At 30.5% G+C, this 16508-nt stretch overlaps 2 protein-coding genes across 4 annotated transcripts; one reads left to right on the forward strand and one right to left on the reverse strand.

The window, feature by feature from the left end:
• Window positions 1-1092: 1092 nt before the first annotated feature.
• Window positions 1093-5881, forward strand: LOC137831930 (cytochrome b5-like). 3 transcript variants are annotated; one of them, XM_068639838.1, is made up of 4 exons: window positions 1093-1244; window positions 1412-1506; window positions 5101-5167; window positions 5295-5881. In XM_068639838.1, exons 2-4 carry the CDS (start codon window positions 1420-1422, stop codon window positions 5570-5572), a joined length of 432 nt encoding a protein of 143 aa, XP_068495939.1. In that variant the 5' UTR covers window positions 1093-1244; window positions 1412-1419; the 3' UTR covers window positions 5573-5881. The 3 variants fall into 3 exon arrangements, with proteins under 3 accessions (XP_068495939.1, XP_068495941.1, XP_068495940.1); XM_068639840.1 differs by having other exon boundaries at window positions 1135-1244; window positions 1371-1506; XM_068639839.1 differs by having other exon boundaries at window positions 1199-1306.
• Window positions 5882-8973: 3092 nt separating this feature from the next.
• On the reverse strand, window positions 8974-10315 carry LOC137831931 (homeobox-leucine zipper protein ATHB-12-like). Its single transcript, XM_068639842.1, has 2 exons — window positions 9839-10315; window positions 8974-9528 (listed from the first exon to the last, which is right to left on the reverse strand). The coding sequence occupies exons 1-2, from the start codon at window positions 10166-10168 to the stop codon at window positions 9154-9156; spliced, it is 705 nt and encodes a 234-aa protein (XP_068495943.1). The 5' UTR covers window positions 10169-10315; the 3' UTR covers window positions 8974-9153.
• Window positions 10316-16508: the final 6193 nt, after the last annotated feature.

Here is a 16508-nt window from a genome sequence, read left to right on the forward strand (position 1 = left end):
ATGAAACATTAAAAATAACTATATAAGTGATATATGCATAACAAATTTCAACTCTCATGACTCTTTTTTCCTCAATGTAAAAGTTTAATTAAGATTTGTTTCGAACTATTCGAATTTGAATTAAATACATTAATTCAGTTAGCTCTTGTAATAATTTAAATACTGAAATAAACTACTTTTTTCATAGTTGAATGTAAAATTTTAACTAAAAACTTAATTTCGATTTGTATTTTGTTCTTACCGAAAATAAATTCGGGAAAATTTTGTGGTGAGAACATGGTATTTTCTGTGGATAAATTTTTAACTGATCACCAGATAGATAAAGAGATATATCTCAACAATACTTTTTGATGTTTAAGGCAATACAAACATTAAAAATGATAGTATGTGTGCGTTAAATATAAGTATATTAAATAAGATGATTTGAAATTTATGAAGGATTCCATTTATAGATTTTTGGAACAGTAATCATTAGGTTAAACTTAAGATAGTCCATTAAGTATGAGTCATTATGGCTCATTAAATTGACTATTAACTCTTGTAATAAATATTTATGATATTAAGAAGTTTGTTATAGAATATTGATAGTGAATCGAGCTACATATTTCATTTTTTATATTTTTGTTCAGTTTAATTAGTTATTATTATTATTATTTTATTTAATTTGTTTAGCACTTCTACATTTATCTATTTATTAACACGTCATCCAATATTATTATATTACTAGAAACCCCGTGCGTGGAGCGCATGGCTTATATTAAAGTAAAATGAGAACACAATGTTTTTCTTATTAAAAATGAAAGGCATATTTAAATATCAACTTAATTTAAAACTTAATTGTTAAAAATAATTATTCTTATTCTTATTAATACTACTCTACTTAAATATAACTATTTTCATTATTATTGATATTATAATAAAATTATAGAATAAAGTTTACTGACAATCTTAATATTTTCTTGAAATACATTGACATTCTAATCTCATAAAAATTTACCCAAATTTTCTATTTATTTTAAAAATATTAAATTGTTTTTATATAATGTACTTTCTTAAATTTTAAATCTGGTAGAAAAGACCGTTGTAGTAATAAAAAAAGTAGGGTACAAAATTGTAATTTGAGAAGATCTGTGCAGTATCAATGTAATTTGTTATATATAGATTCTGGAGCAAGTAGTTGGGATCCAATGTCTAATAATTTGTGAAGTTGAAGGGCAAAAGGTTGTGCCTTACTCCTATTCCATGTAAGAAACTTTCTCGTGCTCTTTTTCTTTGAAGTTTTTAATTTCCTAGCTTAGCTTCAGATGTGAGTATTCCTGTTCTGGATTCAACTTTTTTTCTCTCTTAATATCCTTACTTCTTCACTGAAGAATAATGTGGGAGTTGGCGTGTGCTTGATTTTGTGTGGCAGAGTCAGCAATGGCTTCAAATCCTAAAACCTTGTCTTTTGGGGAGGTGTCTAAGCACAACCACAAAAAGGATTGCTGGATCATTGTCAATGAAAAGGTCTGTTTCTTTTGTCTTTCTTCTTTATCTTTTTTGTAGTTTATTATCTGTTTCAGTTTTTGGGTTCACCATTATGCTTGTTGAGGAGGGCTGAGGAATTAATTATAAAGGGTGTGAAGGGGTTCAAGCCCCTCTTGTTAATCTCCGATAAAGTATACTAATTGTATCAAGTTTTACTCAGACTAACAATTCATCAATCCAATGCTGTTTTGAATTTAACATTTTTTTAATATCAAGGAGCGTAGTAAACCATCTAAATTAGCGTCAGCAAGTAATACAGTGAATTGCTTTTTTATATTAAGAATAATAATCAAAGTGCACCAGATACTTTGTATCCGACAAACCAGGTTGGAATGCCTATTCTGAAATTGACGTGATAATAAAATTTATGAATTGAATGTTATATTACTATTTTAGCCTATTTTGTACAGGTGTATGCTCATTTATATAATTAAAGCTCATAATGTATAAATAGTTTTTTAATTTATAATTTATAGCATGATTGTTACTGTTTCCTTTTGCACATTAGGCCTTATGCTAGGTGTGCTACTGATACTGTGTTGTTGCAGTTTTTGGTTGAGTTCTTTTTGCTACGGGGTTTTTTTTTGCTGGATTATAAATCCTACATTGGTGGGTTAGAAGACAGTGAGTGAGACCTGTAATATGAGTACTTTAGTAAGCTGGAATAACACTTGTATTCTAAGAAGTAGTTTATAACATTGTAGTTTTCAACCTGGTATCATTTCTCGAAATGTTATAAGATCTAGACGTCGAAAAATCTCATTTATGAGACTCAGCATCCTCACAAGCAGCTCTTGATCGGTTAATTATGTTCTGTCCAGTATCTTTAATATACATGCTACCCTCATTGTCTTCATTTATAAATAAAAATCTTCCTTACAGCTTACACCCTTTTTATCATCCTCATCAGTACCTGGGTTAAACAACTTTTTGTTCAAACTGCATGTGGATGATAGAGTATACCCTTTATATACAAAGAGATGGGAGTTGGAATCTGATTAATATTCTCATTATTCATCTGAAAAGCTTCGAATAATGTCATATTATATGATGAGTACTGTATACAATGAGTAATGAATGAACATATTTTCCTGTAAATTCTACATCTTTATTTCTAGAAAGAAATATGAATGGGGATTGTCTACCAATTTTAGGGGCTGCTAATGCTATTGGGCATTTACAGTTGGGTTGGTAGATGCATTCACAAGGCTCAGTGGAGAAAGAGTTCTGATTGTTAATTGACTAGCCTATACTATTCTTCCTTGTTAAATGCTCCTAAACAATAGGTTGAATCAATTGAAAATTTCTAAGTAGACTATGATATATTAGTCAATACAGTGTGCAAAACTGGCATGTACTAGTGTTTTGCACTGTACAAGAGGGATACAAAAACTTATAACCTTAAGAATCTGGTATTCTTGATTAGTGAATTGTAACCATATATATATATATATATATATATATATATATACACACACACACACACACACTAAATAATATAATTAATTGAAAAAATAATTTATATTTTATAAGTAAACAATAAGTTGAAATTTAATTTAATATGTTCCTTTTTTAAAATTTAAAACAAGAGGAAGTTAATTTAAAACTGAATTACTCTCTGTTTTGATCCTTCTCTCTCTTAAGTTTATGTATATTTTGCAAGACATTTTAAAGATTGGAAAACAATGACTCTTAGAATGTTATAACAATAACAATGCTATAATAGTTACGAATGTAAAGTTACTAAGTACTCTTAAAAGACTTTCGATATGTATTGAATCTCCACTAAGCACTTTTGACAACTTATAAATCCATATTCTTCCTCTTTATTTGTTGTTCTTGAACTCATAACACTTCTCTTATTTTCTGAAACTTTTCTTTAGGAAAAGCCCAATCTTGATCTTCAGACATGCAAAACTCTAATTTCACATTTTTTTTCTTTAGTTGTTTCTCGATGTTTGATGGTTATTTGCTATGTTTTTCCATGATAGATTGGATCGTTGCCCATAAAACTGATTGATTTATTATCACAATGAATAATTACAACATCTTGTTTTTCACCAAAATTTTCAACCAACTTGCTTATTCGGTTGCTAAGCCATTTTGAATTATATTCAACTTCTATAGAAGATTGAGACACAGTTTGTTGCGTCTTTGCATACCATAAGATTACACCTAAGTTGAAAAAACGTGTTTTTGTATCATTTATGCATTTTGCTCAATCTTAACAACCTTCCTTCTACATCAATCAGACTTTTATAATTGGTAGCTTTAACATTCCTTCCTCTATCTTCTTTATTCATCTTTTTCATTCACAACTTCTGATGTATCAATTGGAGTACATCCAAACATCCCAAAACTTGGCCTTCAATACCAAATCCTTGAGGTCAATTCACCATTAAAAAATGATGACTTCACATCCAATTGAAATAATTTCCATCCTTTTTTAGTTGCATGGGAATTAATGCTCTAATGATATCTAAACGTGTCACACAGGAGCGAAAGTTTATTCAAAATCATCACTGAACTGTTAAGAATAGTCCTTTGCAACAAGTCTTAGCTTTATTCTTTTGTATTGAGTTGTTTGGGTGATGCTTTACTTTGTATCCCCTTTTACTCCAGTAGCTATTTTGTCATTTGAATTCCCATGTAATCATTCATGTAAGTGTCAAGTACGGCCACTTCTCAAAAAGATATCTAGAGCACCTATGAATTTAAAGTAGGGCCACTTCTTGAAAAGATATCTAGATCACCTATGAATATCGGGCACCTGCATGGTCTATTGGCAATGATAACAAGGATTGTGGGGGTGTAGCGTGATTGGTAGATCTTTAACATACATTAAGTGTCATTAGTTCATATATAGCTTGTTAGACCATTATATGTTAAGGCTTATTAATGTAGGTTTGGTTTATATAGTTTGTTGCACCAGGTTGAAGCATTACATTGAAAGAAAGAGAATTCAGAATTTTTTTATGTACTTTATTTAACCTTTTGAAAGAGGTGGGGAATTATTATATTTCAAAAGATTAAATCTTTTATGTTATTAGCTAAGGAATCTGAGTAGTTATTAAAAATATATATTTTATTTTCATGGTTGTCAAAACAAAAATTTGGTCTGACTCAATCATTTAGAATTGGTCTATCTTTATCACCCAGGTAGATTTAAGAAACTGTTTTTATCATTATAAATAGTGGTATTAGAGAACAATGGTATCAGAGAATAGTTTATTTCTCATAGCTCTCCTCAATTTCTCATAACTTCCATTATTATTGGGAAAGATTATTGTTGGGAAGAACCTGTTTTTATAGGGAAAGATTATTGTTGGGAAGAACCTGTTATATCCCGAGAAACTTGCGCGTCACGTTTATAAGTTATTGAGAACAGTGTAATTTTACACGTTTCGAGTTAATTTTGCTTTGGGATATATTGAAGTGTGTATAACACTAAATGCCAAATATTCAGATTCAATTACTCTATATTACCTTTCACAATTGGTATTTAGAACTTTTACTTTAATGACCAGTATTTCCATCAAATTTGCTATACTTTAATGCATTCCACTGTGGTAGGTGTATGATATCACCCCATTTTTAGATGACCATCCAGGAGGTGACGAAGTTTTGCTGACTGCAACAGGTAATTAATTTTTCTTTGTTTGTTGGCTGGTTCATATGAATAAACTATTACATTATCAATGGGCTGGCCAGCGGAGGAGGAACTGATAAGGAGTGGACTAAGAATCCCAACTTTGTCATTTTTACAGCGAAGGATGCTACCATTGATTTTGAAGATGTGGGTCACAGTGATTCTGCCATAGAAATGATGGACAAGTACTTCATTGGGAAGTTTGAAACTTCCACCCTTCCTGCCAAAGTTAACCATAGACAGCCATCACCTACACAGGCTCACGGCGGTGGCAATGAATCTTCTGAATTTGTTCTAAAGATCTTACAATTCCTGTTGCCCTTGTTGATATTGGGCCTTGTGTTTGCTCTGCAGTCCTATGGCAAAAATAAGGATGCAGCACCTCATGAAAGCTGAACTTAAGCTAGAGCGGAAGTTTCAGTAGGTTTGCTAATTCATTGTCCATATCAAGGAGTATCCAAGTAATTATACTTTGATCAATGTTGTGTCTCTGTATCATTTAAATTCGTCACCCCACCCAACACCATCCGGGCCCTGATGCACTGTGGTGTGGTGTGCTGTCTTTGCTCAGTCATGCTAGTTCTCCATTTAAACAATTGTTTAAATTCTCTCAAGATTTTGAATATTTTTAAAGGGATTTTATTAAAAATCAATTGATTGATCCCTATGTTTGTTGGTCAACGATGAAGCGGTTTTTGGTTTTCATTGAAGTCATGAATGGTTCGGATTTGTAGGATTTCTAGGATAGCATGGTCGAAAGGAAGCCTTCTCATGAAGCTTACTATTCTGTAAGCTCTTTCTCACCCTCAGCTAACTGGGCCTGCTCGTGATATATAGAGACTGGATTTCTAGGATAGCATGGTCGAAAGGAAGCCTTCTCATGAAGCTTACTATTCTGTAAGCTCTTTCTCACCCTCAGCTAACTGGGCCTGCTCGTGATATATAGAGACTGTTTCTTCCTGCACCTCCATACCTTCTTCTCTCACCTCCATATATTTTTGAATTTCCAAAAATGCCCCTTTTTTCAGATGCATTATTATTTTCTGGATTACATAATCCAGAAGCTTATTAGCTTCTGGATTATGTAATCCGGAAGTTTTTTTTAAATGTGTTTTGGATTACATAATCTGGAAACTAGTTTATGGGGTGACAAAAAAGGATAAAAATGTATTTTCATATTGGATATGGAGGTGACAAAAAATGATAAAAATGTATTTTCATATTGGATATAAAGGTGGCAGAAAAATATTGTGTATGGAGGTGGCAGAAGAAGATATGGAGGTGCAGGAAAAACTAGTCATAGATAGATTATGCTAAAGGAGTGGGCCTTGATTTGCTCATACCACATTGGTGGTAAAAAGCAAATTACCAAATAACCACAACAAAAACTACTTACACAATGCATAAAGAGTATCCAAAAGGAGGAGCCATGCACGTTTTGCAAGGTGCCTGCTACATCATCAATCAGTCAGGTGATATTATAACGTGGTGCCAAATTAAATGGTGGCTCGTTTTTCAGCCTGACCGACACTGGTGTAGGGATGGATTTAAATGCAAATTGAATGCGTTTTGAAATCACAACTTAGTTGAATTCATAACCCTGAGTTGTCAACGTAAACAGGTGAATCCTTTATTACTTTGTGTGGGCATGAGTTAAGTAAGTATAATGTCCATCTTTGTGTGATTGCTATGATCAAGGGGTTAGATTCACCATATTTCGAGAAATATGTCTAATATTTCTATTTCTATATCATGAATCGAGACGTAATAAAGTTGTGGTGAAATTATAATGATGTCATCTTAATCTTAATAAATTTGAAATTTGAAGTTGAAACATTGTTACTGTTTATGGGAATATTCAGATTCTAAACTTAATATATTCTTTATTTTGTATTTTAAGAATACATTTTTTAAAATACAAAATATTACATTTAATGTCTTAGAATGAAAGTTCACTAGATTGCGTAATTCAAAATTAAACTGTAAAAAATAAGAGCTGCTGATAATTTATTTTCAAAAGGTAGATTTGAAATTTCAAATTTTACAGAGTGCAGCTAAAAGTATAGGGATGCACAATGCAATATCCTTTTAACCACGCTCAAATTCCTTTTGGCTCAAATAGACGAATTGATAAACAGTTCCAACTCTACCAACGAATGAATTCATTCCCTTTCTTTATTCAATTAATCAAGTAAAGTTTGGGGTCACGTTATTGTCTCCACTTTATACACTTGAAAATTTAGCAGAAACACAAACAGAATAATAATTTTAATAGGGCCATAATAATAATAAAAATATAATTTTATAGACACTGTAAAATGATTTAGGATTTAGTTTTTATATCATTAATACATTTTTAGGATGTAATTAATTGTTAATAAATTCATGATGCTAGCTAAGGTACTCTTTTTTAACTGTTAATCTAGTTCTTGCAATAACCTAGTGAATGTGTAAATGAAATATCATATGACAGAGCATTAGTTATAAGCAAATTTATGTTTTTGTCAAGTGTCTACTTCTTACTAGAACAATATTTGTGTAGTAAACTTTATTGATAGCAGAATTTTGTTCAAACAATTCCTCGAATATATGGTTATTCCTACTTCGTGTAGTGGGTACTAATAATTCGTGAACTTTTTCTGTACTACTGGCTTAATATGGAAAAGAACTACTTTGTTATTTTAATCTTTTCCATTCTAACTTGGACATGAAAGGATTTAACATAATCGTTGCTGAGTAAAGGGTACTGCATTCTTACCACTACGATATAGATGAGGGTTGATTCTCACGTTATTTTAATGGTTGAGTGAGAGGTGAATATAGAGGAGATGAGAAGTGGTGAATTGTCATGAACCCGAAATGAAAAAATGAATCAAACAGTCATAGATATCTCCATGCTCTTTTTCTTCTGAAATATTCTTACTTCTAAAATATTTTAATGTTTTGAGGAATTGGTAATGTCACATCCTCATTGATACTAAGCTTTCATAAAGTTAGGAAACACAATGTGGACCTTAAAAACAATTAACTCTTTCTCCTCTTCTTAGTTAACTTTTCGATCTCTTGTTGTTGACTTCGGCTTTCGATTACTGGACCAGCTAGTTTGAACTTTTTATTATATGAACTTAGACTTGTTCTTGGCTACTAGATGTGGATCATCACTTGGCTATTGGATCTGATTCAGCTCTCGATTTCTAGGTTCAGGATCACTCTCGAGTGGATGTGTGTACCTGTAAGGGATTCCAATAATAAAGTCAAAATAAGTTTGTTTGATTATCAGGTCAAAAGCACCATACCTACCTGTTACACATATCACCTATTTATAGTGATTATTGTTAGGCTTTAACTTGATTGAGCTTTTACTTTTCACACCTTGCAGTTACTAAGTATATTTTTAATGTTTTGAATTTATTTATTGAAATTTGATAGAATGTTATTTTATTCTATTATTTATTTATATTATTTTATTTTTCAATATTTTAACAGTCTTTCAATCACTGGACCTAGTGAGTACACATAAAATATAACATTTAAAAGTGTTTATAGAAGATTTGTAAAAAATGTTACTTAGAGTTAATTATCATATATGTTTATTAAACGGATGAAAGGAACAACTTATGCTGATTATTAGCAAGTTGTTTGGGGCAAGTGGTTTCAATGTTTAAATACTTAGCCAAGATTAATGCGATAACAATTTGGTTTTAAGCAACTTATTTCTATATTATTTATTTCTCTTTATGTACGATGATTACACTGAGATTATAACCTATTATCTTATTCATAACAGGACAAGAGCATTGAATGAAATGTGAAGGAAGGAGACCAAGTCTTCTCTTGAATCATATTTGAAGTCTCTACTATATATAATGTGATTTGCTGATTCGGTATTTATCATAAGGCAAACCAGCTACACTTTGTTTCACTTCAGATGAGTCATGCACATGCATTCAATGATTTATTTGGTTGTTCTGTTTCATTCAGGACCAGAAGTCCCACCATTGATAATCACAGCTGCTTAATTGGCCTAATATATCCTCTGATTCTAACAAACCCCAATGTTCTGATGTTGTCAAAGAACCATCAGTGTTCTCAACAAAGTTCAGAAGGGAAGGTTCATCTTCCACACCAAAGTTTTGTTTTGCCTTTATGCTGCTGTCACATTCCGAGATACCACCACAAACAATGTCTTCTGATCTTCCTGTTGTCGAGCTTGGCTGCTTTATCTCCTGTTCTCTTTTGATGGCCTCTCCATTTCCCGCTTCACTCTCCATGCTGTTTGCTGCTTTGTATCCTGTGCTACAACTCTCAGTTTGTTCTAGGGGCTTTTGTAATCGATTTTTCATATTCTGCAACTGTTGAAAACATAATTCGTTAGAGCGGATCCTATACGAACTGTTCATGCAGCTTTAAACTAATTCTAACGTAGTTCTATTTTTGGATGTAACATAGAATCATATTGCATATTATAATTGGACAGAGACCCTAGAGTGGCACATCACCCACTCAACTGCAATGGATGTCACTACCACAGCACAATATTTTTAAAAATTAAGAAATAATTACGTGACCCATTTAAAAAAAAAGTTAAAAGTTAAATTTTTGATGTATGAAATGTTTGTGTATGTAGAGAATCAATAGTGTATCGCAAGTATTATTTGTCACCTGTATTAACATTGATTGATAGTCTTTGTTGAGAGCATGAAACTGTGAATCCAAAGTCTTATAATTGGCTCGAAGTATGGTGTAGTCTCGCTGAATCTGCTTTAACTTCCATCGAGCTCTCTTGTTCTGAAACCATATGGCAACTTGTCTGGGTTGCAAGCCAAGCTCTCTTGCCACCTCCAATTTCTTTGCTGGTTCCAGTCTCGAGTCTGTCTCAAACATGGATTCCAATGACTTCACTTGTCCATCGCTGAACCTTTTTTTGTTCTTGCTCCTCTTCTTCCTCGTGCCTGCATTCGATGAATGAGAATATTCCATAAGATCTGACATATTTGGGGAGTTAATTTGTACCTGATGTGCGTGTAATTTTTTGGCTATTCAAGTTATGGGATTTGGTATTTATATGATATGGTATGATATGATGAGTTCGTGTGTGAAATTCCCAAACGAACATTGAAATTCTGCATTGATCATCATTTTGTGGAAAAAAGTTGGGTAGTTTAAATAAGAAATGATTTTGATCTGTGGCAATGGGATAAGTTCAGGAGGGACACCGAATGACATGTAGCCACAAAACATGGTGTACTCGGTTACGTCCTTCTTTTGTCCTCCACTGAAAGGAACCAAGTAGTTATATGTTCAAAGCACTATACAAAATTGGGCGACGCGTGGCGTTGTTTAAATCTAATGTCCTACTTTATTCAGAGTCTAATGTTTCTGGGACAACCATTTCGGTACAACTGTCCATCCCTTTTCCATTTTAGACTCAATTCGTTACACTTAATTTCTTGTCGCCTAAGAAACTTATTTTATTATTTTTTTAATATATTTTATGAAATAGTTTTAGCACTGTGGCTTATTTTTAAAATTAACTTTATATGAAGTTAGTTACAATTTTGTAATATCGATTTTATAAATTAAATTTCTATTCTTTATTTACTGTTTATTCGTATTTTTATAATTTTTGTTTGAGATAATTACTTTACCTGGGCGAAACAACGACCGAAATAATTTTAGAAAATGGACAACGCTGCTGGTTGGATCCATCATAATACCATATGAGATAAATTTATTTATTATTTATTATTTTATTTTTAATTATGTATTATTTAATATTATTTTCTTAGTTATATGTTATTTTCTTAATTCTTTATTATTTAAACGTTTACGTGTTTTCATACGTAATGTAAATATTAATAAAATAAACTTATTTTTTATGACATAATTTATGTTTTCTTTCGTTTCACGGGTATGGACATCATTCTTTTTTGATAGCTTGAATTTCCACGCATATAATGAAATGCAAAGACACTTGTTCTTCACTTTTCTCATCCTCTAGTTTTCACTTTCTTTCTTAATGATAAAAAAAACATTAGAGTTGGATAGTTGTATTTCTGATCTAATTGGTCAAACAAGGTCCTTATTTGTTATGGATAGAACTTATCATTCAACTCATATGAAGTAAGGTTGGCCTAAACAAAAGATCCTTAACAAGTAAAATATATTTGTATTAGGATTAAAATCATTTTTTTATCAAAAAAAAGAATAAAAAAATATTTTAAGAACGTCTCAATCCTGTTATAATTACAATTAAAAAACTTGAAGAAACTTTTGAATCATGTGTAATTCAAATTTGACACTTTTATACATATATAAGACACAGATTAAGACTAGAGAGAGATACAAACACAAAAAACAGCAATATGAAAATTAAGAAAGAAAGATAGAAAAAGAGATACGATGAGAATGTCTTGCTATTTGATTAAAGAAATCAGCACAATATGTAGGGAGAGGGAAGCACTATCTTTATGCACTTTCTAACCACATATACCTAAATGTATATTTTGACTAATTACACGTTTATAGTAAAATATTCTTCATCACATTAGAAAATATGATAGAATATTACATTAAAATATTTGCCAACATAACTTTAGAAATATTAGCCTTATATTACAGTCGAACATTTGTCAACTATGATTTGTAAGATATTTAGCTAGTATCTATTCAAGTTGGAGCATAATTATTTAATACCTAATTTCAAATTGTTTCTTGCTCAACGTATTAGGGAAAATATTTGCTAGTTGAACATGAGTGGACACATATTTAATAATAATATCGTCTAAAAAAAATCATTTCCTATGAAATGATCAACATAAGTAACCAAAGACTTCACTAACGAAGGAAAAAACAAAAACAAGAACCAAGAGGTGCCATGGCAGCAAAGTTCCCTAGTTGATCAATCCATTTCTCTTCTGTTTTAACCCAAAGAAGAGCACAATAAACAGCGTTTTGCTTTTATGGCTATAGCTGTTGACAAGTCTTTTGCATTGATTTGCCTATTTCAGTTCACCATCTTCACTGTATTTTTGTTCTCAAACTTCTGCCTATAATATTTTCTCACACTTTATAACTCTTTTTCCTTTTTTGGTTATATTACTCATCTCACGTTTTTTGTCTTCTCCTTCTATTGAACTATATATATACTAATGACATAGAGACACTATATATATATATATATATATATATATATATATATATATATATATAATTTTATTTTTCATTTATAGTATTACTTTCCCGTATCAAGTTCGAGTTTAATTTTTCTTTTTGGATCTTTTGTGTTATTCCCGTGCCTTTAAAATACACTGATTTTGATATATTAAAAAATTGTAATATATTTTAAAATGTCAAATTCAGTAAAGTATTTTGAAAGTACATATGAAGAACAAGCAGAATATCCAAATTCACCAGTCACCTTATGTGTACTGTGCTAATTTTGCGACACAGTAGTTATCGAGTTTAAAAATCCAACAACAAAGATATATTTGTTGGAGATCCCACATCGACTAGAGATTAGAGCATTTTATTGTATATAAGTGAATGCAAAACTCAACCTTATGAGCCAGTTTTATGGGGTTGAGTTAGGCTTAAAGTCCACTTTGTAATATGGTATTAGAGTCATTTCGAACCTATCGGACCATGCACGAGTTGGCAGTCTCAACGTGTTGGGGTGTGTTGGGATTGTGTTGGAGATCCCATCTCTACTAGTTCACTCCCACTTTAACTTGAAGTGAAGAAGTTGATTTATAGAGATTGAGCTCTAAAAACCATTACACTAAAATAGTCCAACTAAAAGTTTTGTTGACTATAATGGTTCAACCTAGTTCAAAAAAAAATGTAATATTTTTTCAAATTTAATGGTTGAATATAATTTATTTATCTCAAAAAAAAATTAAGGTATACTTTTATTTTAAAGACCTATATCTAAAATATTTTATTTTATAATAGGTCTACAATTATATGATGAACTTAAATTTACATGTATTTATAATAAAAAATAATAAATACAGTTTAAAGTGAATCATTATATAATGTATTTCTTTAAAGTATATTTGTTTACTTATTTACAAAATAAATTTGATCAAAATGTAGAATAGTAATACCGGAGGTACGGATATCAAACTTTTTTTGGATCGTTCATCGTAAAACAGACAATACAAAGCCACTAAGAGAATTCTTCCTTCACCTCCATTATTATTCTAATTCTAAAAATACTTTTTTAAATTTGTATTTCGAATTATAAAATTTAAAATACAAAATTAACTTACAAATTTTATAATTCAACAATCATTTATAAATCCAAAAAATTATTTCCAAATTGATATTCTAAATTTTAAAATTTGAAAGTTATTATAATTTTTTATATAACATTTAAATATTAAGTTAACTTTCAAATTTTACAATTCAGAAATATATTTTAAATTTTACAATTCAAAATATAAATATTTCATATATTCAAGCTCAGTTAGAAAGTTTTATTTATCGATACATAGACAATGAATCATTAATACAATATCATGAATCTTACTAGAAAATACATATATCTTTTAACTTTCAAATGTTTATATTGTATTTAGATGGAGAATTTTAAAACTCTTAAAGGATTTAAATATATTAAATTTAAATTTCTTTCATTTCAAATTGTTTATTTTTTCAAATGTTTTTTTAACAGATGGTTAACATAAAAATAATTTCCCTCAAAATCTTTACTTGTAACAACGAAAAATAGTTTCATTGACATCTATAGAAACTTTCTAAATAACATCAACCAAATTATCTTACCAATATTGATAAAAAAAAACATTATTAACCTTAGTCTAAAAATAACATTAACTTATGCGTTGTTTAATGTGATAGAAAATAGCCCAACTGAGTTTAATTTTAAAAATAATTTAAATTGACCCATGAACTAAAAAAATATTTAATATAAAATAATAACGATATAAAAAAAAATAACTCTTAGTAACACCGAGTTATATCGGGAGAAAAATTAGATCATTAAATTATCATAGTCAACTTCAATTTGAAATAAATTACAACTCAATTTGTAAAGATGATTTTGATTTAATAATTTTCAAATCTCAATGGAGCTAAAGATGTCTCAACTAAAATTAAGTCAATGATATTTCAATATAAACTTAGTCAAGAAGAGAGAATTGGATAAGAATTGATGAATGAGTAAGATATGAAAATTTAAAAAAAAAACTTTTTAAATGAAATTTAAATTTCTTTATTCTTTAAAATATATTTAAAGAATATATTATACCGTAAAAAATGTAATTTTTGAATAAAAATAAATAGAGTTTAAAATATGTGATCCAATCGTATTATTTAGAGGGAAGGGAAGGATAGGTTAGAAGATGAAGCGTTGTAGATAGGTCGGTAGTTTGAAAGTAGTTGGATGGCATGTTTGGGAGGAAGAGTACATAGAATTAAAAGGGTGGACCAAATTTGAAGTTATGAAGGGATTATTCGCATGTGACCAAGTCCTAAGTCCTTACTACCCTTTCTTCATTACTACCTTCCTCCATGCTTCTATCCATTTACCTCAATAAATATCCATTCATTCCTCACTTCCTTCTTCACCTACTTAACCTTTCTCTCTACCTTTTCCAATCTACAAAGCCTCTTTGCTTCCGATATGTTGGGCATAAGCTTTAAACAGCTTCCGCAGACGAAGTGTGAGGGTGAGCAGGAGGTGAAGGATGTGGTGATGCTGAGAAAGGAGATACCAAAAGGATGCATGAAAATAAAGGTGGGTGGTGAAGGCGAAGAGCAGCAGAAAATAACGGTGCCGGTCAATTACCTCAAACACCCACTCTTTGTTCAGCTTCTGAAGGAGGCGGAGGAAGAATATGGGTTTGCACACAAGGGGAACCATAACTATCCCTTGTCAACTCGCCCAGTTCAAGCACGTTCAGCACTTGATCGATGCCGACACCTCCCTCCTCCATCACCACCATCTTCACCTCGTTCCCTGCTTCAGGGCTTAATTCATCTCACCAACCAACCCTTTTATAACCATTTCTATGGCAACTTAGGTTGTGTAAATTCCTATATATACATACATATCCCGATTTTGGCTGTTGTACAATTCCTGTATATGAGTTTTTGATCAATCAAGTTTTTCGCCTGCAATTGTCTCCCAATCATTTATGTGTTAATTTGCAGCTGTAATGGATTTAGGGTGTGGTTGTTTTTTATTATTCAAGAATTTTTTTTGTTTAGAAAAGTGAAATAAGGTTGTTGTTAATGGTAACCGGTGAAAAATCATACAGTACACATAATTGAATGTAAAATTGAAGCAGAAGACAATAAAAGATGATAATGAAACTATACCAGTTAGTTCATTGTATCTTTTTTTGTTTGGTTTTGTTTTTAGAATAATTGTCAAAATATCTAATGGACTTTGGATTCTTTTACAATGAACAAGGTGAAATTGTCTTAGTTCATTTTCCTTTTTGTATTTTTATTTTTGTATCCGCTTTTTTTTTTTTCTTTTTCCTATCCCTTGATAAGGTTGCATGTCATTGTTTGTTGTGGGGAGACGAATGTATACACAGTATCAACTTGTCCCAATAAGACAAGTGATTATTTGCAAGTTGATACATAATTAAATATATTATTATTATTTACAGTTATTATATGGATGTTAAATGAAAACAGGTTTTAAATGAAAATATATATCACTGACCCACCAATGCAAATATCTGTTGCTTCGTGTAAACCCAAGTACACATTGATGCATACCACTCCTATTATATTGGTGAAAAAAAAGGCATTTATCATATTTAGATTATTTTTGAAAATAAATATTTCAATTTAAAAGATGCTAATTAAGATAATTCTTAGATGATTATTAAATTTTTTTTCTCAAAAGAAAAAAAAAATACACGGTTTAAGCTTTAATTCCCAATTATGAATCATGTAACCAACCCAGTTAAAAAGAGCTAGACGGATGCAAATTGAAACGAGAACTGGAATAGCGGTATCTTTTTTACAAACAAGAAAAAAAAAAGTAAAAAACATAGAATTTTTTTTATCAACAATAAAAAAATAAAAAAATAGGAACCACTTCAAAGATGGTTCAACCCTTGTACATAAAGAGTTAGTACCTTACTAACCTCCAACTAAAGAACACATTCCAACTTAAATAAAGAACGTCCAAATCAAACTCAAAAAAACATTAAACAATCAGTTTCATACAATCCACTGAGTTCAAAATCCAGTTGAGAAAAAAAACATAATGAATAATATAGCAGGAACCATTATAAGATTTTTTTTTTAATTGTATTTTGAGTCTCTTTTTCATTTTGATATGCATTTT

Source organism: Phaseolus vulgaris, chromosome 6, assembly GCF_000499845.2.
Source record: "Phaseolus vulgaris cultivar G19833 chromosome 6, P. vulgaris v2.0, whole genome shotgun sequence".
Classification (NCBI taxonomy): Eukaryota; Viridiplantae; Streptophyta; class Magnoliopsida; order Fabales; family Fabaceae; genus Phaseolus; species Phaseolus vulgaris.